At 47.8% G+C, this 27,450-nt stretch overlaps 2 protein-coding genes across 2 annotated transcripts in view; one reads left to right on the top strand and one right to left on the bottom strand.

Moving 5' to 3' along the window:
• The window catches only part of LOC107106579, a 24,137-nt gene extending 10,923 nt beyond the window's left edge, over positions 1-13,214 (top strand). The window contains exons 4-7 of the mRNA XM_015406759.1: positions 8,124-8,471; positions 8,706-8,876; positions 10,836-10,962; positions 11,850-13,214. Coding sequence (XP_015262245.1) covers positions 8,124-8,471; positions 8,706-8,876; positions 10,836-10,962; positions 11,850-12,904 — 1,701 coding nt within the window. The 3' untranslated portion in view covers positions 12,905-13,214. The remainder of the gene's footprint in view (positions 1-8,123; positions 8,472-8,705; positions 8,877-10,835; positions 10,963-11,849) is intronic.
• Positions 1-27,450, bottom strand: part of LOC107106595 — a 450,486-nt gene that overhangs the window by 148,869 nt on the left and 274,167 nt on the right. Inside the window, 1 exon segment of the mRNA XM_015406776.1 lies at positions 23,665-24,019. Within this exon segment, the coding sequence (XP_015262262.1) occupies positions 23,665-24,019 (355 nt within the window).

Genomic DNA, 27,450 nt, shown 5'->3' with positions numbered 1-27,450 from the left:
CTAAGCGCTTTAACCTTTCCTCATAGGGAAAGTGTTCCAACCCTTTTATCATTCGAGTTGCCCTTTTCTGCACTTTTTCCAAAGCTATAATATCTTTTTTAACGTGTGGTGCCCAGAACTGCACACAGTATTCCAAATGAGGTCTCACCATTGATTTATATAGGGGCATTATTATATTGGCTGATCTGTTTTCAATACCCTTCCTAATAATCCCCAGCATAGCATTGGCCTTTTTTATTGCAGTCACACACTGTCTCGACATTTTCAGTGAGTTATCCACTACAACTCCAAGATCTCTCTCTTGCTCAGTCTCTGCCAGTTCAGACCCCATCAATGTGTATTTATATTTAGGATTTTTGGCTCCAATGTGCATCACCTTGCACTTGGCCACATTGAACCCCATTTGCCATGTTGACGCCCACTCGCCCATCCTTGACAGATCCCCTTGGAGTGCCTCACAATCCTCACTGGTTTTCACCACCCTGAACAACTTCGTATCATCCGCAAATTTAGCCACTTCACTGCTTACTCCCATCTCCAAATCATTTATGAACAAGTTAAAAAGCAGTGGACCAAGTACTGATCCCTGCGGTACCCCACTGCTTACCCCCCTCCACTGAGAGAACTGCCCATTTATACTCACTCTCTGTTTTCTATTAATTAGTCAGTTTTTGATCCATAAAAGGACTTGTCCTTCTATCCCATGATTTTTTAGCTTACTTAGGAGCCTTTGATGAGGAACTTTATCAAAAGCTTTCTGGAAGTCAAGGGATCCCCCTTGTCCACATGTTTGTTCACCCCCTCAAAGAACACTAACAGGTTAGTGAGACAAGATCTTCTGTGTCATTATACTCCACTTTTGCTAATCGGTAGGAAAGGGGATAAAGTGCTGCTCTAGCTTTCCCCCCTAGCAATCCTGATGGGAATTCACTGCCACAGGAGGTGGCGGCAGCTACAAGCATGGACGGTTTCATTAGGGAATTAGATAAGCATATGGAGCAGAGGTCCATCGGTGGCTCTTTTTGTTGTTGTTCAGTCGCACAGTCGAGTCCGACTCTTCGCGACCCCATGGACCAGCTCCCACTAGGCCTTTCTGTCTTCCGCCGTCCTCTGAAGTTGGCTCAATTTCATGTTCGTTGCATCTATGACACTGTCCAACCATCTCATCCTTTGCCGTCCCCGTCTTCTTTGACCTTCAATCTTTCCCAGCATCAGGGTCTTCTCCAGGGAGTGCTCCCTTCTCATTTGGTGGCCAAAGTATTTGAACTTCAGTTTCATTATCTGGCCTTCCAGGGAACAGTCAGGGTTGATTTCTTTTAGGATTGACTGATTTGATCTTCTTGCAGTCCAAGGGACTCTCAAGAGTCTTCTCCAGCACCCATAGTTCAAAAGAATCTATTCTTCGGCGCTCAGCCTTCCTTATAGTCCTATTATCCTATGGGGATAATAGGACTATAGGACTATAAGGATAGCATAGGATAGCAGCTATTAGCCACAAGGTATAGATAGGGACTCTCAGTCTGGGGCAGGTGATGCTCTGTATTCTTGGTGCTGGGGGGGGGGTTCAACAGTGGGAGGGCTTCTAGTGTCCTGGCCCCACTGCTGGACCTCCTGATGGCACCTGATAGTTTTGGCCACTGTGTGACAGAGTGTTGGACTGGGTGGGCCATTGGCCTGATCCAACACTGGCTTCTCTTATGTTCTTATGTTTGAATGAATAAGGTGCCTTCGAGTCACAGCTAATTCACGATGATCCATCTGCAGGGTTTCCAAGGCAAGAGAGGAGTGGGGGGTGGTTTGCTATCGCTTTCCTCTGGATAGCAACCCTGGTTTTCCTTGGTGGTCTCCGATCCAAGTACTAACTGTGGCCAACCCCGCTTAGCTTCCAGGTTCCGGCAAGATCAGGTTAAGCTGGGCTATCTGGTGGTGGTGGTGGAGGAGGAGGAAAGGGTGGTCAATCACAGCCAAGTTATGGTGACCCCATCCCTAGACAAGAGACAAACTGAGGGGGTTTGCCATTGCCTGCCTCTGCCTAGCGACCCTGGACTTCCTTCCTTCCTTGGTGGTCTCCCATGCAGGTACTAGCCAGGCCCAACCCTGCTTAGGTTAGCTTAGACTAGGTTAGGTTAGACTAAGCTGAACTATTCAGGTTACCTCCCCCCATTAAGTTGCCCTCCACAAAGTCTTTCTGGTTTTCATCACCAGCAACAATGAAATCTTACCTACAAGTAGCTGCAAGTTTTGTTTTTGGGTCTTTTTTTTGGGGGGGGGGTTAAATCCTCACTGAATTTTTTCCTCAACAGCAAGAATATTGCCAAGTCTTAGCGGGGGTAGGTGGGGAGCATCTGCTCTGTATGCAGGAGGTCCCAGGTTCGATCCCGGGCATCTCCAGCGAAATGATTTTGCGTGGCAGGAGACTGTGAGGCCTGTCTACAGCAGGGGTCTTTGGGAAACAGAGGGAGGGAGGGACTTTTCCAGCACCTGCTACCTCAGATCCTTTTTTTCAGGCAATGCTGTAGTGTGCATTTTTGCATGCGTGAACTTCGAGCTGTGATTCACTGGCACAGGAAGTGGTGGCGGCTACAAGCATGGACGGCTTCAAAAGGGAGTTAGATAAGCATATGGAGCAGAGGTCCATCAGTGGCTCTTAGCCACAAGGTATAGATAGGGGCTCTGGGGCAAGTGATGCTCTGTCTTCTTGGTGCTTGGGGGGTGGGGTCAACAGTGGGAGTGCTTGTAATGTCCTGGCCCCACTGGTGGACCTCCTGATGGCACCTGGTATTTCTGACCACTGTGTGACACAGAGTGTTGGACTGGATGGGCCTTTGGCCTGATCCAACATTGGCATCTCTTATGTTCTTAAAGCATCTGATTGGCACGGAAAAGGTCCCAGGTTCAGTCCCCGGCATCTCCAGTTAAAATGAGCCAGGCAGTAGGCGATGTGAAAGATCAGAACCACTGCCCGTCTGAGTAGACGATCATTGACCTCGATGGACCAATGGTCGGATTCAGCGTAAGGCAGAGTCATGCTTACGCTCACTCGCAAAATGCTCCTGACGGCTACCTTGAACCCGAAAATCCCGGCATGAGAGGCGAGTACTTTCTCTGTTAAGCCACAGTAGTATTGCTTGCTAACAAATAAGGATTGAATCCAAACACTATTGTAATCCTTCAGTTCTTGGATTTCCCTGTCCAACAGGACCGTCCAGGAGCTGAAGCTTTAGAAGAGCGTACAAGGAACAGGGTGTGGATTCCATCATAAGAAAGGAAGATACAGGGCAGTTGAAGCACTCCATAACCTGAGGAGAGAGATGCAGTTGATGTGGTTACTATTCATTCCTTTCCTGTAAATGTATTTTTCTTTTGATGGTTTCACAGTTGCGCTGGGCATACGTTCTTAACAAGCGCATCACTTGCTTGTTCCGGTGGCTTTCAAGGGAACCTCGAGTGGTTATCTGAGGGTTCCTAAATGAAACCTTGAATGATGGTGAAGTCCCCCCCTCCCCCGCCTTGTCCAGCCACAGGAGCAGCATTAGGTGCTCTCAAGAGTCAGTGGGATTCTCAGTTCCCACGGTGCAGAGGTAAGGCCGTAAGGCCGTTGAGTGTGCAGCACAGAACCCTTCCCAGAATCCTCTGCAGCAGCGCACAGCACAGAACCCGCCACAGCACAGAATCCTTCCCAGAATCCTTTGCAGCCGTGTGCGCCAGAGAACCTTTCCCAGAATCCTTTGCAGCCAAAGCTTCCTTGTCAATGCAGAAAGTGTTGCCTGAAAGTTTGAAAATACGTTTGTTTCTTCCATCCTTGCGAATACCAATAAAAGTAACTTTATGAAGGCTGTGTGGCTGTGTTTGTCCACAGAGTTTATTTAATAAGAACGCCACCATTTGCACTTACCTTATTGTGAGGAGCCTGGATATCATATTTGCTGTCTTCAGGGGAGCTTGGATGTTTCTGTGTGAGTTGCTGTTCTGGGCAGCCTTCTCAGTGGAAAAGAGTCCAGAGCAGGGTACTGAGTAGCTTCCTTTGAAGACAGGTGATTCTGTAGCCTCTTTGCACCAGAAATTACTACCATTTATTTATTTATTATATTTGTATCCCACGGTAGACTTAATTGCACCCAAGGGAGACGTTAGAAGGAGGAGGGAGCCTAGAACAGCAACTCAGAAAGAGATGCAACTGGCAACCTCTGTTGAGAGTGTGTAAATTCAATTGCATCCTTGTCTGGGGAGTGGCTGAGTGATTCGGTCAGCTGCAGTGCAGAGGCCAGACACACTTCCTAGCAGAGGTTGATCGAAAGGAGGTAAATGGGAGCAATGTATGATAGATTTGTGTATGTGCAGGGGAGAACAATGTGTAGCAGCTTCAGCTCCTTGGAAGAAGGACAGGGTAAAGAGCGAGCCAGTTTGGTGTAGTGGTTAGGAGTGCGGACTCTAATCTGGGAGAACCAGGTTTGATTCCCCACTCTTCCACATGCAGCTGCTGGTGTGAACTTGAGTCAGTTACAAGTTCTCTCACAGCTGTTCTCAGGAGCAGTTCTCGAAAGAGCCCGCTCAGCCCCACCTAGAAGAAGAGAAGAGATTGGATTTATACCCTGCCCTTCACTACCCAAAGGTGTCTCAGAGCGGCTTACAAACTCCTTTCCCTTCCCCTCCCCACAACAGACACCCTGTGAGGTAGGTGGGGCTGAGAGAACTCTTGACAGAAACTGCTCTTTTCCAAGGACAGCTGTGCCAGAGTTATGGCTTGCCCAAGGTCATCCAGCCAGGTGCAAGTGGAGGAGTGGGGAATCAAACCCGGTTCTCCCAGATTAGAGTCCGCACACTTAACCACTACACCAAACTGGCTCTACCTCACACAGGGTGTCTGTTGTGGGGAGGGGAAGGGAAAGGATATTGTAAGCACTCTGAGACTCCTTCAGGTAGTGAAGGGTGGGGTATAAATCTAATTTGTTTTTCTATAAATGTAATGGATACTACCAGTGACTCATACAAAGCCGCAGTGGTCAGCCTCACCTGTGGTTGATGCTAGCCTCACTGGAGCCTTTGTCTCCCCTAAATCTCACAAATCCAGCCTACAAAGTCATGGTAAAAGCATAATGGATGCAGACTGGGGACTCATACAGAGCTGTAGTGGTCAGCCTGATCTGTAGTTGATGCTAGTCTCACTTAAATCTTTCATTCTCTCACCTAATCCTCACAAAACCAGTTTCCTTCCTTCTTTTGTAAGGCAGTGAGCAGAAGAAAGACACATTAGTCTTTATATTACTAAAGCTGAAGGTTTGGAAATCCTTAAAATTTCCTGGTGGCAGCAGATTCTACCCAATTAAGCGAAATAAAGAGATCTTTTAAACTGAAACTAGTCCTCCCCAATAAGGAGGACGTCACACCTTTCTTCTCTTGTAAGGCAGTGAGCAGAACAAAGACACATTAGTCTTTATATTACTAAAGCTGAAGGTAAATTTTAGGTGATGTGCTAGAGCCAGAATCAACAGAGGCCAAATTGAGTAGCATTAACTTGTGGATGGAGAGCAAGCAACTCCCCACGCGCGCGCACACACACACCAAATCTGAAAAGTACTGAGAAACGTCGAGTGATTTCAGCAAAGTACTTTTATTAGGATAGAACAAGACAAAGAAAGCCGGCTCGCAGGCCGGTTTATATGCACTGAAAACCCACCACCTAAACACACCCCCAATTTCCCTATAGGCTATTTACAGTGGCCGAGAGTCCCATAGGCTCTCGGCCGCGGACCTGGCCCTCTGATAGGTGCGGGCTAGGATCCGCTTGGCTATTGTCTTTAGAGGAGCGAAGCTCCGATGTTCGGCCTGACCGCATGGCTCAATGGTCGCGCACGTGGTCATGGCGGAGTACATTACAAAATCCCACTGTTATTTATTTTTTATTTATTTTAATTCATTGATACCCCACCTTTCTCCCCCAATGGGGACTCAAAGTGACTTATATAATTCTCTGCCATTTTATCCTCACAACAGCCCTTTGAGGTAGGTTAGGCTGAGAGGGCGTGACTGGCCCGCCACTCAGGGAGCTTCCATGTTATGAGTGGGGATCCAAATCGGGGTCTGAGACTCTCAACCACTACACCACAGTGGCTTTGGAAGATCATCTTCCTCTATCTGAAAAATCCCTTTCTTAAAAGCTAAACTTGATCTTTCTCAAAACAGGCAAAAATGGATAGTAGTAGCAATGATCCGTTGTCTAAAAAATAAAGACATATAAACAACTGTAGACAACAGGAGAGCCAGGATGTTTAGGTGGCTGGAGTACCTTTCCCTCTGTGAAAAGGCTGAAGAGTCTGGGACTTTTCAGTTTAGAAAAGAGGCAACATGATAGAGGTTTATAAAATTATGCATGGGGTGGAGACCACTGACAAAGAGAAATTTTCTCTCTCCCAAAATACTAGAACTTGAGGGCATCCAATGAAGCTGATGGACAGACAAAAGGAAAGACTACACCAAGAGTGATTAAAATGTGGAATTCACTGCCAGAGGATGTAGTGAATGAATGAATCAACCTTTATTGGCGTAACCAGAGGATGTAGTGATGGCCACAGGGGTAAACAGCTTTAAAAGGGGATTATGGAGATCCATGGAGGATAATTCTATCAATGGCTACTAGCCATGGTGGCTGAGGGGAACCTCCACGTTCAGAGGCACTAATCCTCTGAATCCCAGAGCCAGGTGGCCCCCTCAGGGGAAGGCCTCAGCCTCTATGCTGGTGAGGGCGGGGAGGTAGGTGCAGCTGAGAGAGCTCTGAGAGAACTGTGGGGAGGGCAGGGTACAAATCTGACAATAAATAAATAAATATGCCCTGTTGTTGGCCCGCCAGAGGAACTGGCTGGCCACTGTGTGAGACAGGATGCTGGACTAGATGGACTATTGGTCTGATCCAGCAGGGCTCTCCTTATGTTCTTGTTACAAAGGATAGATTCGGGTGGGGTTAGCTGTGTTGGTCTGAAGCAGCAGAACAAAGTTTCAGCCCAGTGGCTCCTTTAAGACCAAAGAAGTTTCATTCACGGTATAAGCTTTTCTTACACAGGAGGGAGAGAGAAATGTTTTGGAGAGTATATCTTGCTGAAGTTCACTGGGGGTTCCTGAGTAACCACACTTCGGATCCTGCACTGTGTACCAACAACCCCTTTGTTTCGGTCCCCCTGTGCCTTAAAATTCAATGCAATGAAATGGGACTTGTGCTCTGCAGAAGATTCAACGCACACATGCACCGTGCCACGACCAGTTTTTGTGCGTGTTGACAGCAACCGACTTCACAGGGAACCAACACAACAGCAGAAAAAGGGAAAGAAAAACAAGTGTTTCCAAGGCAAGGTATATCCGCACCCGAAAGGGTTAACTACAGAGAGTCCCGCTTCCTAGACAGACCCTAGCTGTGGGTATGCCAACAGTGTTAAAAGATTCCTTCCTGTCCAGCCCTCTTCCCATTCCCTCCCCTTGGTAAGAAAGTGGCATTTGGAGTTGAGATGCCCAGGTGAGGATGTAGGTAAGAAACCCCCCCCCCCCCCGTCCAGTTGGGAAAATAAAGGGGGGAAAGCTTTGGAATTTGGGACTTTGGGTTCCCACCTTACAGAGCCAAGGAAGATTTGCAGATGTGGGCTGGTGTGTTTTTCGGGTGTAACCAGAGCAATGGAAAACAGGTGTGTGTGTGGGAGAGATGGATATCTCCTTCCCCATGGAAGAGAAGGGGGGGGGGAAGAGTGCAAAACAGACTTACTCTGCCCTCCTCTAGTGAGTCTCTGCTTTGTCAATCGATTGAAATCCACAGGCTTAACCTGCATAGGATTCACATAGGATTTATCTGAAGAAGGGAGCCAGTGACTCACCACAGCTCCTCCCCTGCCACAAATATTGTTAGTCTTTAAGGTGCTACTGGACTCTCTTGCTCTTTTCTACCGCTGCAGACATCCCAAAGTGCTGTGGAGAAATCTCAGCCATCAGCCCGTTGAAGCTATACAATTCCAAGTATAAAACTGACGGGACCTGGGTTGTGGAGCCAGGTGGTTTGCTGGGCAACATGACGTTTTGAGAGTGGACAGGAAGTCTATGTTAGCTGAGTCATGGGTGAACAGAACAGCTCTCTTCTGGTCAAGAAAGAAATTATGTCAGATCTGGGAACTCTGGAAGGCCGAAACTCTCTTGAGAAGGAGCTGCTGCTAGGAAAAAGAACGGAGGAGTCAGTTTCCAAGAATCCTGATGCAGAAAATGCACCGGAGAAAGAAGACCCTCAGATTGTCCCAAGTGGCACCGCTGAGGACTTGGTAAAGTGGTCACCACGTGTGAAACAGGACCCATTGACGGATCATTGGGAAGCACAGTGGCAGGAGTTCTTAAAGGCCACGCCTTCCCTCCGCTCAAGATTTGAAGACCCGCCAATGTCTGAGCACCCCTCATGGAGTGATACCAAGGCCTTCCTTGCGTCTTTTGAGGAAGCGGCTGAGGTATGTCGATGGCCAACAGGAGAGTGGGTAACCTGTCTTGGCACAGTTCTTGACAGAGAAGCGGAGCGGGACTCTAGTGACTTGGATACTGGCAAGCGTGGATCCTCCCAGAAGGCCAAAGAAGACTTTGTTGGTGCAGAGGAAGAAGAGGAAGAGGAGGACTTGCAGTTCTACTCCCAGAAGTCTGAGGGGCCCCAAGAAGTTTGCCAAAGACTTTGGGAGCTGTGCCATCAGTGGCTGAAGCCCAAGACGCCGATGGAAGAGCAGGTCCTGGAGCTGGTGATCCTGGAGCAGTTCCTGACCATCCTGCCACCAGACATGCAGCGCTGGGTCCGGCAACGGCATCCAGAGACGTGTACCCAGGCGGTGGCCCTGGTGGAGGACTTCCTGTTATGGTCGCAAGAGGTGCGAGCATTTTGCCCTGAGGATCCTGAGGGAAGTCCAGCATCTGCAGCTGGCTGTTGAGTGGGGTGGTGGGTCAGATGCTGGATTATTGGGGCAAAGGCTGGGTTTTATTTATTTATTAATTATATTTATTATATTCGACTTCTGTACTGCCCTCCCTGCAAGTGGGCTCCACTGTGCCCCACTGTGACTGTGTACCCCACTTCAGCTGTTTCCCTGAGGGAAATAAATGACAGCCACTTACGTTTATGGGATGGGGCCTAAAAACACCCTGAGTGACCAGATCTTAGAGAAATTAGGCTTACTGTCTGTCTGTGTTCCATGGACCCTTAGCAAAGCCATTGAGAATCCAGGTCACCCATCACCAGCCTAATCCTGCCCTGATTCTTTTTCTTTGTCATGCTACAGCATGACTAGAGATGTAAAATTTCCGGAAATTTTGAAGCTCGGAAAACCCCCCAGGTTTTTTCCAGTTTTTTCCGGGGAAAAAACGGAAATTTTTGGGAAAATTGAAAAAAATGCTACATTAGCATTTCTTTTGTCTTATCTAGATTGAAAGTCATTCTGTTACTTTAGGAACATAAAATATGACTATGGACATTTTAACTTGGCATGAAATTATCACAACTAGCATATTAAAAATATAGTGTATCCAAACAATTATTACAAACAGAATACCCACCCACATGCAAAAACAAAACTGAAACCTTTTTATTTTCTTCTGACAGTAGCACCTCCTAAGGGAAAAAATGCATCTTGCTCTTGCATTGGAGAGTTCAGTTTGTAACCTAGAACTTGCTTGTCCTCAGTATACAGAAATTAGATCAATCTGATACCATATATATATATATTAGAAATGATCTGGAAAATATTTGAACACCTTGTCTTAAAATATTTTATTCATCATGTTAAAATAAAACGTTCCATAATCAATTTTCTTTCTTTTCTTTTTTCAATTTTTCCGAATTTTTCCGGGTTTTTTCCGGGCCTTCACATCTCTAAGCATGACTCTAAAGATTTTATTTTTAGAAAGACAAACCTCACAATGACCAAACACCCAAGTACATAACACACAAATACATAAATGTGAGGGGTTCAGTTACATCCTCAGTTTACACACTTGAATACTTCAGACCATCTTTGTTTTCCATGTTCCACCTTATGTTCTTAGAAAAATCTTTTGCACACTTTTAAATATCAGTTTTTATAATCTATGAAAGGTTATATGTCTGTATACTTTATCTATTGTATTATTCAGTTGATTTCAAAATCTAAAACCATGTAATTTCATACATACACAAGTATTTACGTAGGTATCTAAATGATAGGGGATGTCATTACCTCATCAGATTACCTATTTAAATACCTCAAAATTTGTTTTTCAAATTTCACCTTATATTCTTACAATAATCTTTCACATATATTTCAAGAAATAAAAATTTTATACTCTTTTAGTATATTTTCTAATGTTTCCACTCATTCATATAGTTTTGAACAGCTGTATGATATTTATATTATTCAGATCTTTATAAAATCTTGAGAGACTCTGTTTTCTCCCTTATCAAAAAAAAAAGATGCTTATGTATTCTCTCTTATCCATAACATTTTTGAACTTTTCCATAAGTTTTCATTTTCTTCTTCATTCTCTGATTTCTCCTCTTGAGCCTTAAAGTCTTAATTTTGTGCCTTTTCCCCTTGTAGATGAGACAAGTATCTTCTGGTGGTAACCATCTATAATCAATTTTTAAAATAGTTTGAGGTTCCATATATTCTTCTTTTTTCTCTCTTTGAGTAGGTGTTTCATTTGTGGGTTCCATAATCCCATCTCTTGTCACTCTTTCATGGGATCTCACATCCAGTTCTTCAGTCAGCTTGTCTGGTTTTGAATATGTTTTATCAGCTTTTCCCTTTCCCGCCTTGCCATGCTGCACTGAACGAGAACCTTTGTCACTGCTGCAGGTCTTAGGGCCATTTGGGACGATGGCCGTGAATTTGTCCGCTGCAGAGTGGACGCTTTCCGAAATCTGGCAGAGGCATCTTGGCAGGGGGGCCAAGGAAGAGAGAGACAGGGCGGGCGGTTTGTTGGGTAAGTGTGAATTATTGCCGTTGGACAGAATTCTACTTCCTGGAGATTTTAATTCTGATTTTGTTAGGGGTTTTTATAATAAGTTTCTAGTGAAGCTAGGCTTAAACTGTTCGGCTGTGCTTTAACAAACAACTTAGTATTCATTGTTGTTTGTAAGAGCTAGTAATAAGTGCTAAGTTAAACTATGTTTGTTTCTAAAGTACCGAAATTTCTGCACCAGGAATAGCTGAGTTCTGTGAACTAAAATGGCTGACACTCATTTGCACTTCTCCGTTCCTTTTGAATTAATGGATTCAACTTGTGCTACTCTTAGGAAAACGCAGACCTATCAAAGAACTGCCCTGTGACAGCTAGAAAACTTACTCGAATGCCTTCCCATCCATTTTCTTCCTGCCCTTAAAGCCTTTAATGCCAGTCAGTCTGGCAACTTTCCCTTCCCTCACCAAATATGCACTGCGGACATTCCAACAGCTTAGTTCCTTGAGATACTAGAATGTTTGTGAACGTTCTGTGCTGTCCTGGTTGCTCAGTAACTCTTGTAAAAAATTGGTCTAGAAGTGCATGAAGGGAAGGGAATGGAGAGGAAAGTTAGAGAAAACAGCTTAGTTTGGTAGTGCCAGAAATGTTTGCCATTTAAATCCTGTAGAGACATCTGCTTATATATATAAACTATTTTCTTCCATTTCAATGTATCTGAGGAAGTGGGCAAGCACATGAAAGCTCACACCTTGAATAAACTTTTGTTGGCCTTAGAGGTGCCACTGGACTCAAAATTTGTTCTAGTGTCATTTCTCCTTTGATGTAATCCCCTTTGGGAGAAAATTGTACCTCTCTCCAGTACAGGATATATAATTCACACTTTTTCTCTGTTTTTGTTTTAATTCTAGATGGGCAGAGAAATCAGAAGAATTTCCTCTTCAAAAGAAACGGGCAGGTGACATCACTGACGGAAGCCAAGGAGAACCAAGCCGAAGCCCCGAAGAATTTGGATAAGTTACAGCAGCAAAAGGAGCCCCACAGAGAGACGGGACTGAATATGTTGGTCATTTGTGAAGGAGGAAATGGTGCCATAGATGTCCTCAGCACAACAGCAATTCATCAGAGACTCTGCAAGGATGAGAGGATGGAAATCTCAAACTCGTGCCCCGACCTTAACATGAATAATGGGATCAGTCTTGGTATGAAAATATACAATTGCTCAGACTGTGGGAAAAGTTTTTCCCGGACCTCAAACCTCATTAGCCACCAGAGGACCCATGCGGGTGAGAAACCGTACAGGTGCTCAGATTGTGGGAAAGGTTTCACCCGTAGCTCGAACCTTATAAACCACCAACGGACCCACACAGGGGAAAAACCATACAAGTGCTTAGACTGTGAGGAGAGCTTCTCACGTAGCTCACAACTCATCAGCCACCGGCGGATCCACACAGGTGAGAAACCCTACCAGTGCCCTGAGTGTCGGAAGTCTTTCAGTTTGCGTTCGCTTCTCATTCGACATCAGAAAATCCACACCGGGGAAAAACCATATCAGTGTGCAGAATGCGGGAAAAGGTTCATCGAAAGCTCCGAACTCATTACTCATGAGCGGACGCACACCGGTGAAAAACCGTACAAGTGCAAAGTTTGTGGGATAAGCTTTTGTCAGAGTTCCAATCTCCTGGCCCACACCCGGACCCACACCGGAGAGAAACCCTACCGGTGCGCCAGCTGCGGAAAGAGCTTCAGCCGGAGTTCCAACCTCATTGTGCATGAGAGGACACACACGGGAGAGAAACCGTACGAGTGCTCCTTCTGTGGGAAGGGCTTCAGCCAGAACTCGCGCCTTATCAGCCACAAGAGGATCCACGCCCGAGAGAGTCTGCGCGAACCTTCAGAAAAGGTTTCGCCTCGCAACGGACAAGAAATTGACTTGCAAAGCAGACTGGCAAACCGAGCTGTGTAAATCTTTTGGCAATTTTAAAAGCTACTCCGATACATCCAGTCCATTTTTCATTTGTTTCCTAGTCTTACACAGGATTCTGCCACTCACATCAGTGAGGATTTAGCCTCAGGAACTCTCAGACTTTTCACTCAGCCAGAGATCTCCAAATTTAACAGCATCGCTACATTAGATTGTTTAAAAAAGATTTGTTTAATTCGGTCTCCTCCAGTTTTGTGGCTCTGACCTCCTCTTAATTTGGATAAGGTTTTTTATTCCTGGTGGTGGAAAGTGCTGTCAAGTCACAACCGAGACAGCACAACCCCAGTGGGGTTTTCAGGACAAGAGATGAACAGAGTTGGTTTGCCATCACCTGCCTCTGTGCAGCAACCCTGGATTTCCTTTGGTGGTCTCCCATCCAAGTCATAACCAGGGCCACCCCTGCCTACCTCCCAAGATCTGAACAACGTTTGAGTCCAGTTGCACCTTTAAAGACCAACAAAGTTTTATTCAAGGTGTAAGTATTCGTGTGCAAGCCCCAGGGGTCATTTCGTAGAAAAAGAGGTGCAGGAGCTCATTAGCACAACTCATTAGCATATCTTATTTGCATATGCCACACCCCCTGACATCACTCCCACTGCTCAGGCTCCACTGGACTGTTTTGGATTGCTAGCTATTGGGGGGGGGGGAACGTGCAGATCTGTCCTCGCAGAGAAGGGAGATCTTGTACCTGAATAAAACTTGGTCTTAAAGGTGCCACTGGACTGTTTTGGACCGGGGGGAGCTCTGCAACTTACCTGGCTGCTTCTTGCTCTGACTGAGGGCCGCTGGGAGCAGGGGGTGGGGCTTGTTGCATGTGCCCGCCCCCTGGGCTCTTTACTGCCGGAGCTCCGTTCCTCTGCGCTCCTGCAGGAAATGACCCCTGGCAAGCACACTTCTTCTGTATCTGGAGAAGTGTGCTTGCACATGAAAGCTCCTACCTTGAATAAAACTTCGTTGGTCTTAAAGGTGCCACTGGACTCAAACTTTGTTCTGCTGCTTCAGACCAAGATGGCTACCCCTACCTGAATGTATCTTCTAAGACCTGATGAGGTTGGACTATCCAAGTCAGAGCTGTCTTCCATCCAAGTACTAACCTGCTGACCTTCTGAGGTCTGACAAGGTCGAGCTAGCCTGGTCCATCCAGCCCTGGCACCAATGTCAAGAAGGCCCCTGCCTGAAGATCAGAGCCTCAGCTTTGCATGCAGCCGGTCCTCAGTTCTATCCTTGCCACCTCCACTTAAAGGATCTCAGGTTTTGGGCAAGACCCTTCTTTTTTGAGATCTTGTAGATCCAGCCTGAGTAGACACTGTAGGGCTTGGCGGACTGGTGGCTTTGCTCAGTAGATGTCCGTTTAGTATGTTTACATTATGGTGAAGGTTTTACCCACATTCTGGGCTATTCTACTAACCATTTTCACTGTTAGGCTGAGATCACATACACTAAAGAATCCACTTTCGACGCACTTTCCGACTGGATTTTTTGCCAGTTCACACAGTAAAATGTAGTTGGAAAGTGGATTGAAAGTGAAGACCCCTGTCACACGGGGGGGAAATTGATGCGGCCAAAGTGTGGCTTTGTAAAGCCGCACCAAAAGAAACACACGGCGACGGGATCAGACGGATCCCGTGAGCCGCCGCGCAGTTGCTTCCCGGCACGATCAGATGCCGGGGAGAAAGCCACGGAAGGGAGCGCGAGGCAGCCAGCTGCGCATGTGTGCGCATGCGCAGTTCGGCTGGGAGCCTCGAATGCGCCTGAAGACAGGTGCGCTGGCGATCCAACGGCCGCGCTTGCTGTGCCGTTTCAGGTAAGTCCTCTTTTGCTGGTTCTTTTTTTCAGCGCATTTTCAGCCTGAAGGGCCGGATCGGGGACAGGTGCACGCCACTTCCCAGATGTTGCGGTGTGCTCGCCCCCGTTTGCTGCACCCCCAATCCATCCCTCTTCCGGCCCAAAACCTCCCGTGTGACCGGGGCCGAAGAGTACTTTCTTTTTAAAAGGTTTGTCTATCTTCAGCCTGGTATCTGTTGCTAGAATTGGGCATTGTGGCTCCAGGCAGCATTCTGAAAATATAACTGGTCCTGTTACAGTCCTGCAGGGAACATATACCAGTTGAAGAAAAGGTTCTGCTACTGGCACAGTTAGACCCATGTCCGTCCTTGTTTCCCTTGTGGGCTAGATGCAGAGACCAAAATACCTGTACCATACTTGGTGGCGGGTGTGTGTGTGTGTGGGGGGGATAGACAGCCATAACACAACTTGAGTTTGACATGGCTTTCATTCTAGTTTATCTAGAATAGCTGCTCTGGTCTCCTGAATCTCTGTCAGTCTAGGCACATTTTGTCCCCTGGCTTCTTCTAAGCAGTATTTGGGGTTCTCTCCGCCGTTTCATCCTGACAACAACCCTGTGAGGTAAGTTAGATAGATGAATCAATCTAAAGTCACTGATCGAGCTTCAGGGTCTTCTAGATCCTAATCCGATACTCGAAACACTACACCATGCTGACTCACTGCGTGCTTGACTCTGCAAATTGAAGTAGGATTGAAGCAGAAAGAAGCTGTTGCCTACTGATTTTCCATCTGTTTTTCTCCCCTTCCAGTCAAAGATCCCATTTCCCGCCCATTTTGGGGAGGGGAAGGGAGAGAGACACTCCGCTCCTTTAAAACCAGTATGAAACCAATTCTGACAGGAAATGTCGACAAGTCTCCACTCTCCCGTTCATCCTGTAGAACAGGGATCTCCAATGTGCTGCCTGCCAGTATGTTTTATGATGTTCACTGGCTTCTTCTTTCCGAGAACCCTGTTCCCTCACCTAAGAGCCAATCCTGGCTATTCTCCATCTCATTTGAAGCAGGAGTTGCTTTAGAAAGACTCTAGAGAGCATCATTTTGCAGTGTCCATTTGGAAATAGTTGCCTCCGTCACAAGATAATGCTTTCTTTGAATCCCTGCAACATTTTGTAATTACCCCCTGTGGCAGCCATTCTGTGATTGATTCAGCCTTGAAAGGGCAGTTCTTGAAAGAGCTCTCTCAGCCCCACCTACCTCACAGGGCGTCTGCTGTGGGGAGGGGAAGGGAAAGGAGTTTGTAAGCCGCTCTGAGACTCCGAATGAAGGGCGGGGTGTAAATCCAATCTCCTCCTCCTCCTCCTGCCATTTTGTGATTGATTCTGCCTCCTGTGGCAGCCATTTTGCGGTGGCACCCACTACCGTTTCTCAAAATTCCCAAAGGGCCCACAGGTTCAAAATTGCTGAGGTCTCCTATTCTAGAGTCTAGGAGCTGTGGTGGCTCAAGTGGTTAAGATGCTGAACTGCAGGCTGTGGAAGGTCGGTAGTTCAGCAGTTCGAGACCCGGGTGCCGCATGACGGAATGAGCTCCCGTCTCTAGTTTCAGCTCCTGCCAACCTAGCAGTTCGAAAGCAAGAATGCGCAAGTAGATAAATAGGGACCACTTCGGTGGGAAGGTAACAGCGTTCCGTGCGCCTTGGTGTTTAGTCATGCTGGCCACATGACCACGGAAACGTCTTCGGACAGCGCTGGCTCTTCGGCTTTGAAATGGAGATGAGCACCGCAACCCTAGAGTCGGATTCGACTGGCTTTCGAGCAAGGGAACCTTTACCTTTTACCTATTCTAGAAACTGAGGAGCCCATCAGCCGCACTGTTATCATGCACAGCCAAGAAGCTGAGATCCTATCCTATTTCCCGTCCCTCCGCCCCCAAATTTCTGCGTTTTGTTCTTGTTAGCTGAATTGTCTGTACACGTTTCTGAAGGTGAAATCCTTAACTGTAACCTACTATGACACCAATGGACAATAAAATAAGAAATGAGTACCACTGAGTTTGTCTTTTATTACTTCACTTTTGAGGTTGTGCCTCAAGGAGAAGATGCTGTTAGAGGGCATCTTCTCTTATCGCTAGATTCTAAAGATGAATGTCGTAGGGTTGCCAGCTCTGAGTTAGGAAATTCTTGGAGATTTTGGGTGTGGAGCCTGGGGAGAAAGCATTTGTCTCCTTGAATACCATTATCAATATCTGTTTTTACCCCGTTTTGTTTTTGTTTCTGGTCGTGTTATTTAATGTTAATGTTAATAAAAAGCAAATCTGATGTTTCTTCTATGTGGCTCTTTTTGTAGAAAAAGCCCAGCAGGAACTCATTAGCATAATAGGCCACACCCAACAGCAGAAACTCATTAGCATATTAGGCCACAACCCTGACAGCACAGCTCATTAGCATATTAGGCCACACCCCCATGTTACCAGAAGTGTGGTCATCCAGCCACACCCACCTTTTGCTTCTTATTCTGTTTACCTTGTTTGTTGTCAAAACCCAGAGCCTTTCTTGTAGCAGGAACTCCTTTACATATTAGGCCACACACCCCTAATGTAACCAATCCTAATGAGTTTCTGCTGTTGGGTGTGGCCTATTATGCTAATGAGTTCCTGCTGGGCGTGGCCAACTTGGGAGCCAGCTGGAACTCTGTTCCTGTGCGTTCCTGCCCAAAAATAGCCCTGGACTTTCTTCTATGTGGCTCTTATGTTAAGCAACTTTGGCCACCCCTGGTATAATACCGTAGAGGTCACCCCCTAAAGCAGCCATTTTCTCCAGGGGAACTGATCTCTGTAATGTGGAGATAAGTTGAAATTCCAGATTTCCAGGCCCCACCTGGAGGTTGGCAACCATGTGAAAGTGTCTCCACATTGCAGTGCCCAAAATGGTGGGCGACATCTCTCTGTCCACATGTACAGCCCTTATTCCCATATGAGTGAATGGCAGCCATAGATGGCAGAAACCAACCTCAACCAACTCTCCCCCTTCATCTGCATAGCTGCGCCCTAGGTCTATTTAATCCGCCTATTTGATCTGTCCCATAGAATTCAAAAGGAGCTGTTTAGAAACAAACTGGACCTTGTATCCGCATGACTCCAGCTCTTCATCTGCGTAGCCCCACCCTGGGTTTACTTTCTCTGCCTGTTTAATTTGACCCATAGAACTCAAAGGGAGCTGCGTTGAGCACTGTAGCAGGCCTCATGTCTGCATAGTCCCACCTCTTCATCTGCATAGCTCCACCCTGGGTTCAGTTTTCTTGAACACCTTTGGTACACTGGGATATATATCCTCCTCCTCCTCCTTCCTAATACAGCTGAAACTGTTTTCATAACCTATGTTCATCCCTGGCACAGGCCCCACAGCCCTGTCCTCTCCTGGAGATAAAGTTAAACCACTCTACTGCAAGAAGATCAGATCAGTCAATCCTAAAAGAAATCAACCCTGACTGTTCCCTGGAAGGCCAGATAATGAAACTGAAGCTCAAATACTTTGGCCACCAAATGAGAAGGGAGCACTCATTGGAGAAGACCCTGATGCTGGGAAAGACTAAAGGTCAAAGAAGACGGGGACGGCAAAGGATGAGATGGTTAGACAGTGTCAAAGATGCAACGAACATGAAGTTGAGCCAACTTCAGAGGACAACAGAATACAGGAGGGCCTGGCGGGATCTGGCCCGTGGGGTCGCGAAGAGTCGGACTCGACTGTGCGACTGAACAACAGCAACAACTGCACCATCTGGCAGAGCTACACACAACATTGCCTGCAGCCTTGCTGAGACAATTCCCCTCTCCCACCCGCATTCTCCCCGCTCTTTGCCCCTGCTTAGGAGGAGACCCTATTCTGGAGCAGCACTCCCATAGGCACTGGTGTGAAGACAGCCGAGTGACTGTTTTACCTCTCAGGGGCAGGGCAGCTCCTGTCCAATGCACTCTCTAAGGTGTGGAGTCTCGTGAGCAAAAATTCTACTTTGTGAGCGACTGCCATTAAAGTTGTGAGCAAACGATTGGCTACTGCATAAATTAATTTGCTCTGGAGCCATCCTAACTGAGCGAGGGCAAAAATGTGTGAGCCCGAGGTTAAAAACTGTGAGCTAGCTCACACCAACTCAGCTTAGAGGGAACAGTGCTCCTGTCTATCACATGCAGCAATCCTGTATTTTAAGTTAAAAAACCCTTTGTGTTTGTGTCCTTTATAAAGTTTATATCTCCGCTACCTGGCATTACATTTTATTATATGCATGTCCCGGCCCAACAAGGTCTCATTTATGTCAGATCCGGCCCTCATAACAAATGAGTTCGACACCCCTGGATTAGACAGTGGCATAATTCCGCACAGAGATCACAGTAGAGTAGTACATGGGCAACGGATTCAGGGCTTCCCACCTTACATATACAGAGTCTCTTTAAACCTCGTCATTGGAACTAATTTCTCTCATCTTGCCAAACCTGGTCCACCACCTGTAGAGTGCGAATACATCAAGCAGTTAGTTGTTCATATAGGTAGACGCAACCTACTCTCTCCACAACAGCTCTAATTATATCGGGGGGCGTCCCTAACATTTTTGAGCCTGCAGGCACCTTTGGAACTGACAGTGCGTGCTGCTGGGTGCAGCCACAAAATGGGTGATACAAATGGGTGATTCAGGAGGCGGAACCAGCACCAAAGTGGCATCTGCTGCAAGAGCAATATTTTTTAAAAATCCAAACAGCCAATCAGAAGCTTTGCTGGAGAAAAGCCCCAGCTGGTTCTGTACACTATCTGAAACCATTTGATGGGTGCCAGAAGAGGTGTTGGCAGGCCCCGTGTCACCCCTGGGCATCCTGTCAGGGATCCTTGAATTATATCTTCAGTGTGACTAAGAGGTATTCTTCTGATCTCCGTATGATCTGCAGCATATAGAAGTCTGGGCATAATAAAATCTTTCACCATCACCATCCTCTGTCTTGGGTTTCAGGTAGCCAGTCTTTCTTTAACTCTCCTTTCAGGGATAATTTTAGAAATTCCTCTCCATGGGTCAATCCTGACTCTCAGATATTTTCCCATATTCCCGGGCTCAATCATATGCAATTTCTTATTATTGATTCTCCATTCAGGACAATTATTAAATCGCAAAGGACCCACTGGAAGGAATAATAAGATATTATTATGGACAGGGCCAGCCTCCCCCCCCCCCACTCATTTGTTTCTTCCTCAGATTAATGAGAGCCAGTGTGGTGTGGTGGTTAAGAACGGCGGACTCTAATCTGGAGAACTGGGTTCGATTCCCCACTCCTCCACACACAGCTGCTGGGTGACCTTGGATCAGTCACAGTTATCTCAGGAGCAGTTCTCTCAGAGCTTTCTCAGCCCCGCCTACCTCACAAGGTGTCTGTTGTGGGGAGAGGAAGGGGAGGAGATTGTAAGATGCTCTGAGACTCCAAGTGAAGGGTGAGGTATAAATCCAGCTTCTTCTTCTTTCCTCACTGTCCTTCCTGAGACAGATTTTCAAATCAAGACCCACTTTGACAGTCCTGTTGAAAACATCCAGTTGCGACGCGTACACCCTGTGGTGCCTTACCATTCGTGCGCAGGCATGTGAGCAGACATATGCTAGAGGTGAAGTGTCCATTCCTTACGAGCAAGTTGTGCACCTCTCAGCATCTCCTGCTCACCACGCCATACTCTGCTAATGTTCTTTCTCCTTCAGCCAGGTTCAGGCCTCTTCAGCTGGAGCTCTGACCTAGAGGGAAAGCTTGAAGGCCAGGGGGACTGCCATCTCTCCCAGTAGTCAACTCATGGGGGAAAGCCAGGATGGCCTGTAATGTCTGTATAAGGCGGCCAGGAGTTATAAGGAAGAGATTCTTCCCTCTCTACACCTTATGTCCTTTGCACTTGTTTCCTCTGTGGGTATGGTTGGCTCTGCCTCCCATGACAGCCATTTTGTGGTTGCACCCTCCACCCTGTATCGAAATTCCAAAGGCTCTCATTCGGTGAAAAAGGTGGGGGCTATACCATTTGTCACGGCTCAGGTGGGGTGTCACCTGACGCTGCCACCACTCTGGTTCCAGGCTCCTCTGAGAAGGCCCAGAGCACCTACCCAGGCCTTTAGACCTCCCTTTTGGCCGAATAATAGGCGTGAGGACCAGGCAGAGTGAACAATAAAAATAGTTTATTTTATAGGAGGTCAAACAAACAAGGTGCAGAAATATAACAGTAAGTGAGTGCAAAGAAATCAAATGCCTAACGCGTCTAAATATATACTGTCCCTAGCCCACTATTCCAAGTGGCACTAGACTACTCACCCTTCCCTCAGGATGAGGGTCTCTCCCTCACAGGAGCATCAGTTCCTTCTGGCTCTGTCTCCTGGGAAGAAGAACAGCTTTTCCTGCTGCACCAGATCTTTTATTCCAAGCCCTCCTCTTTTCCTATTGGTCAATTTTGGCTCCAAAACCTCTCAGGGGCTTCTGGGAGTTGTAGGCCCAGCATCACCTACTGCTAGCCAGGCTCCCTGGGCCTAGTAGGCCTCTGGTGGCACAGCAAATATCATGACACCATTTCTCTCCAGTGAAAAGGACCCAGCAGTAGGTGAGGTGAAAGACAGTCTGAGTAGACAATACTTTGAGGGACTTTGAGGGTCTGGTTCAGTATAAGGCAGCCTTCCACGGGGAGGGTGGAATATAAATTTGAAAAATAAGGAGAGAGCCTACCACAGAGAGATTGGATTTCTACCCCGCCCTTCACTACCCGAAGGAGTCTCAGAGCGGCTTACAAGCTCCTTTCCCTTCCCCTCCCCACCACAGACACCCTGAGAAAGCCCTTTCAAGAACTGCCTTTTCAAGGACAGCTCTTGTCAGAACTATGGCTTCCCCAAGGTCATCCATCAGCTGCAAGTGGAGGAGTGGGGAATCAAACCCAGTTCTCCCAGGTTAGAGTCTGCACTCTTAACCACTACACCAAACTGGCACAGGGCAGTGCGGCAGGCATTAGACACATCTAACCCCACATTATTGTTTACCTGTTATGGTTTCCATTGGGAACATGGGAGTTTGGTAATTCTTGCAGAAAAGTTCTCAGGATAGAGTGTCTTGGTGAACTTGTCCACCATGGGCAGAGGGCAACCCGTTTTGGAAGCGGAAACAGTGAGACAGGGCAGGAGACAGCTTGATTGGGCAAATCGCCAATAATCCCACCCTTCTACTGGCAAACCCTTAGCAGGAACTTAAACAAGCAGGCTGTTTTGAGGGTATCATTTTTTCCTTTGCTTTCTGTATACCCCACCGACATTGCTCCCTCTAAGCTGTGGAGTCTTGTGAGCAGAAATTCTACTTGGTGAGCGACTGGCATGAAAGTTGTGAGGGAGCGATTTGGCTACTGCATAAATCAGTTTGCTCTGGAGCCATCCCTTCCTGAGCTAAGGCAAAAATGTGTGAGCCGGAGGCTAAAAAACTGTGAGCTAGGTTACAGTAACTTGGCTTAGAGGGAACACTGCCCCATGTTTCTCCTCAGTGGGGACCCACAGTGGCTGACACGGTCCTCCTCTCTTCCACTTTATCCTCACAACAGCCCTATAAGGTAGGTTAGGCTGAGGGTGTTACTGGCTCAAGGTTGCCCAGGGAGCTGCCTTGGCAGAGTACAGATTTGAACCCAGTTTGACACTCTAACCACTACACCCCACTCGGCTCCTATTCTTCAGGATATTCGAACAAAGAGGTACAAGACCACAACTGAAATGCAGGTAGGATGGAATGAAACCATGTAACCCTGAGAGAAAGCAGATTTGTAAAAAAAAAACCCCACAAAACCTAGTACTTTTAGAGAAACAATTGGATCTGGGAGTTTTTTAAACCACGAGGTAGGGAGAACATGGACAGTAATTCGAAACCAAAGACATCAGTCCGGAATGACTTTTTTTTAAAAAGCATCACCCGCACATAGCTAGGTTAGAAGAGTAACCACAAAGAAAGAAAACGAATTCCATCTGCTCTCATCCTTTGCCGTAAGGTAAAGGTAAAGGTTTCCCTTGCTCGAAAGCCAGCCGAGTCCGACTCTAGGGTTGCGGTGCTCATCTCCGTTTCAAAGCCGAAGAGCCAGTGCTGTCCAAAGACGTTTCCGTGGTCATGTGGCCGGCATGACTAAACACCAAGGCGTAATGTGCTTCTAATAGCAAGGAAAGAGCCAAGAGTCCAGGAGCCCCTTACAGACTGACAAGATTTGTGGCAGGGGAGGAGCTTTCGTGAGTCGCTGCTCACTTCTTCCGATACACCCTGTATCTGGCCGTGTCTGAAGAAGTGAGCGGTGACTCACAAAAAGCTCCTCCCCTGCCACAAATCTTGTCAGTCTGTAAGGGGCTCCTGGACTCTTGGCTCTTTTCTACTGCTACAGACAGACCCACACGGCGGCCCACTCGTGATCTGACTGATAGCAAGAAGTTTTTAAATAAGAATGAGCCTCCCAAAAAAGGAATTCCTCTGCCGGCAGTGTGAAGGGGTGTCGTTCATTCTTCCTCCTCCTTATTTAAGAACGTAAGAGAAGTCATGTGGCCCGTCCAGTCCCACACTCTGTGTCACACAGTGGCCGGAACCTGGGTGCCATCAGCAGGTCCACCAGCAGGGCCAGAACTCCAGAAGCTCCACCCACTGTGTCCTCCACCACCACCAAAAACACAGAGCATCACTGCTTCCTTGTTTTTTCTGCACGCACGAACCAATGCACTTTCCCTCGCCCCAGCTCCTTGAATTTCTGCTTTTCCCAAGTTGTTAGCCTAAGTACTCATAATTTCAGCCTCTCTTGCTTCCCCGATAAAAAAAACACGGGCAAGAGGGGGTCAGGTCAGTCTCCGTCAACGCTTTTGTGTTCATGACTGTAGGAGCAGATGTCCTTCCCACGGCCTGGGTCTCCCTGGGCCTCCTCCTTCCGGTGGGTCTTCTCGTGTTTGAGCACGCTGGTCCGGTTGCTAAAGCGCTTCCCGCACTCGGAGCACTGGTACGGCTTCTCACCGGTGTGGATCCTTTCGTGCTTGATCAGGACCGAGCGGTTGCCGAAGCTCTTCTCGCACACCGAGCACTTATACGGCTTCTCCCCCGTGTGGGTCCTCTTGTGGGCGATGAAGGTCGAGTGGTGGGCGAAGCTCTTCCCGCAGGCCAGGCAGACGTACGGCTTCTCCCCCGTGTGCGTCCGCTGGTGCCCGAGGAGCTGCGACCTTTGGCAGAAACTCTTCCCGCAGTCGAAGCATTTGTGAGGTTTCTCCCCCGTGTGGATCCTTTGGTGCCTAATGAGGTCCGACCTCCGGCTGAAGCTTTTCCCACAGTCGCAGCAGATATGGAGCTTCTCGCCCGCTTCGATCCTCTTGTGCTTTGTCAAGTCCGAGACGGGGCCTAATTTCCCGCAACTCTCGGCATATATTTCCGGGGTAGTCTCTGCATGGATTTTTCGCCAGGCGGTGGTTTCGTTCCAGCCTGCCTCCCAAATATCCACCTTCTCTTCAAAGTTCTTTTCCCGCAACCTCTCGGTTCCTGACTGGTTTCCGTTCTGCCCTCTTTCCGGAAGAATTCCACGTCGGCCTGTGGCTTCAGGATCTTCCGCCTGCAAAAGCTTTCCACCTTCTCGCAGTTGCCCACCTCCTGGAACAAGAACACAAATCCTACTTGAGATCATTCTCTACAACAGTATCTAGTCGTCGTGAGACTAAAGAGAACTTCTTTTTAATTGCCATAGTCCACCAGCTGGAGCCAATTTCAAAAAAGGGTCCTCTTCGGTGGTGGAGCTGCTTTTTGAACGCTCCTCCCAAAGGCGGGGCCTGCTGCAAAATGGCTCTCCCCTTAGAAGATGGAGCCAATTGTAATTACCAATCATGACACCGCAACGTCTACCCCTACAAAGTCATCTCTTAGTTTCTATCCACAGTGATTCCAAAAATCAACTAAAAATGCTATGTGAAGAACTGGTCACAAGCCAGCCAATTAACGCGCCCATTTTCCAGATGAGGAATACTGAGGCCAATAAATAAATAAATGACTGTCTCTCCTTAGTTAAAGATGGGTAGCCGTGTTAGTCTATCTGTAGCAGTAGAAAAGAGCAAGAGTCCAATAGCACAAAGACTAACAGAACGTGTGGCAAGGGAGGAGCTTTTGTGTGTCACTGCTCACTTCTTCAGATCTGAAGTGGCTCACGAAAACTCTGAAGAGGTGAGCAGTGACTCACAGAAGCTTCCTACCCTTGCTACGAATTTTGTCAGTCTTTAAGGTGCTACTGGACTCTTGCCCTTTTGGTGTAGTGGTTAAGTGCATGGCGGACTCTAATCTGAGAGAACTGGGTTTGATTCCCCACTCCTCCACTTGCACCTGGCTGGATGACCTTGGGCAAGCTGTAGTTCTGGCACAGCTGTCCTTGAAAAAGGGCAGTTTCTGTCAATTCTCTCAGCCCTGCCTACCTCACAGGGTGTCTGTTGTGGGGAGGGGAAGGGAAAGGAGTTTGTAAGCCGCTCTGAGACACCTTTGGATAGAGAAGGGCGGGGTATAAATCCAATCTCTTCCTCTCTTCTTCCTCTTCCTCTTCTTTTTCTTAGTTACAATTTTTAAACAGCCACCTGTGTCCGTGTTCTTATTTGTGGTGTTACTACAGAGGGAATGGCAGCAGTGAGGCCAATGGGTTGGCATAACAACGGGAGATCAACCTTCACGGGGTGGGAACTTTCTGGAAATCAGGCTTGTTTCAATAGCGCCTCTCAAGCCAAGGAACAACGAGGACTCCCTGTGCCTCTTGAAGCAAGAGCTTTCTGAGATCTCCTGGGTTATGTTCCCTCTAAGATGTGGAGTCTTCGGAGCAAAAAATCTACCTTGTGAGCTACCGGCATTAAAGTTGTGAGCTGTGCGATTTGGCTGCTGCATAAATCAGTCTGCTCTGGAGCCCTCCTTCCTGAGCTAAGACAAAAATGCGTGAGCCAGAGGCTAAGAAACTGTGAGCTAGCTCACACTAACTCGGCTTAGAGGGAACACTGCGGAGTCCTGGGATCTTTGGGGAAATCAGGGTGTGCCCTTTTGCACACCCCCACAGCATGCAGCAAATCAGCTGCCACAGACTGTTTGAGGCTGGGCTTCCAAACACACAAAATCTGATTGCGGCAGGAGTCAACCTCCGGGGCAGGGTCTATCGATTATTGACTTTGGGTAGGAAACTTACCGGGCGCTCCTAACCAGAGCTGAGTCCTTCTAAGCCCACTGACTTCAAGGAGCTTGGAAGAGTGACAACTCTGATTAGGAGAGCCCTGGAGAGAGGACGTTGGATGCCACTCTCCCCACCGCCCCCACCGCCCAATGGATCTCCACTGCTGCCTGGAACAGCTGAGAGCCGTGGACTGCCGGGCTGCCCGAGGGAGGAGAGAGAGGCCCCATTCTAAGGTCTTTCTCAGTCTCTGCCACTGGAGACTCTTCAAATGGAAAGGCCGGGGACTGAGCTGGGCAAACGCAGGGGCTTTGCCACTGAGCCAGGAGGAGGAGGAGGAGGAGGAAGAAGAAGAAGAAGAAGAAGAAGAAGAAGAAGAAGAAGAAGAAGAAGAAGAAGAAGAAGAAGAAGAAGAAGAAGAAGAAGAAGAAGAAGAAGAGGGGGAGGAGGGGGAGGAGGAGGAGGAGGAGGAGGAGGAGGAGGAGGAGATTGGATTTATACCCCTGCCCTTCACTACCCAAAGGTGTCTCAGAGCGGCTTACAAACTCCTTTCCCTTCCCCTCCCCACAACAGACACCCTGTGAGGTAGGTGGTGCTCTGACGGAAACTGCCCTTTTTCAAGAACAGCTCTTTTCAGAACTATGGCTTGCCCAAGGTCATCCAGCCAGGTGCAAGTGGAGAAGTGGGGAATCAAACCCGGTTCTCCCAGATTAGAGTCCACGCACTTAACCACTACACCAAACTGGCTCTCCAGCTATGAAGCAAGTGAGCACAGACCCCTGATCCTACCTTGCAGAGAGTCAGAACCTTGGTCTGTCAAGGTCAGCATTGTCTCCTTAGTCTGGCAGGCCCTTTTCAGGGGCTCAGATTTTCCCCGTCGCCTGCTCCCTGATCTTTTTTACCTGGAGATGCCGGGGACCGAACCTGGGACCGCCTGTATGCGGTGCAAAAGCACTACCACAGCGCCACGGCCCTTCCCAGCAAACCTGACACACACACACACACCCAATTCAAAGAATACAGAGCTTTAATTCAAACACCTCGCCCCGGGATCTGTGAAATTCCGGGGTCAAAAGTCTTACTCCGCAAGCCTGTGTCCCTGCGAACCTCTCCTGTGACCACTGGCACCGGCGCCCGGCAGTTCAAAGCTCCTTCTTCAAATGGGCCTGGCACCTGAAATGGCAAAGAGGATCCTGTTCAGGTAGGTCTGGGAAAGGGGGCTGGGGAAGCAACGTTGGAGGGGGGAAACTGGACGCTGACCGACACTCTGAGAGCTGGCGCTGCAGTGACAGAGCCTGGAATCAGTGTTCCCTCTAAGATGAGTTAGTGTGAGCGAGCTCACAGTTTTTTAGCCTCCGGCTCACACATCTTTGCCTTCGCTCAGGAAGGATGGCTCCAGAGCAAACTGATTTGAAGGTTGCTGGTGTTCAAAGAAGACAGGACACAGGTCTGTAGAAAGCTGAGCTGACTGAATGAATCCTCTCACTCACCAGCGTTATTTATTGAAAATCTCTTCCCCCCCGTTCTTTCCCTCCTCCCCTTCTTACATATCGAAAGTTACACAAG

This window comes from Gekko japonicus, unplaced genomic scaffold, assembly GCF_001447785.1.
Source record: "Gekko japonicus isolate JY-2015 unplaced genomic scaffold, Gekko_japonicus_V1.1 scaffold542, whole genome shotgun sequence".
Lineage (NCBI taxonomy): Eukaryota > Metazoa > Chordata > Lepidosauria > Squamata > Gekkonidae > Gekko > Gekko japonicus.
This window is presented reverse-complemented; position numbering and strand designations above follow the sequence as displayed.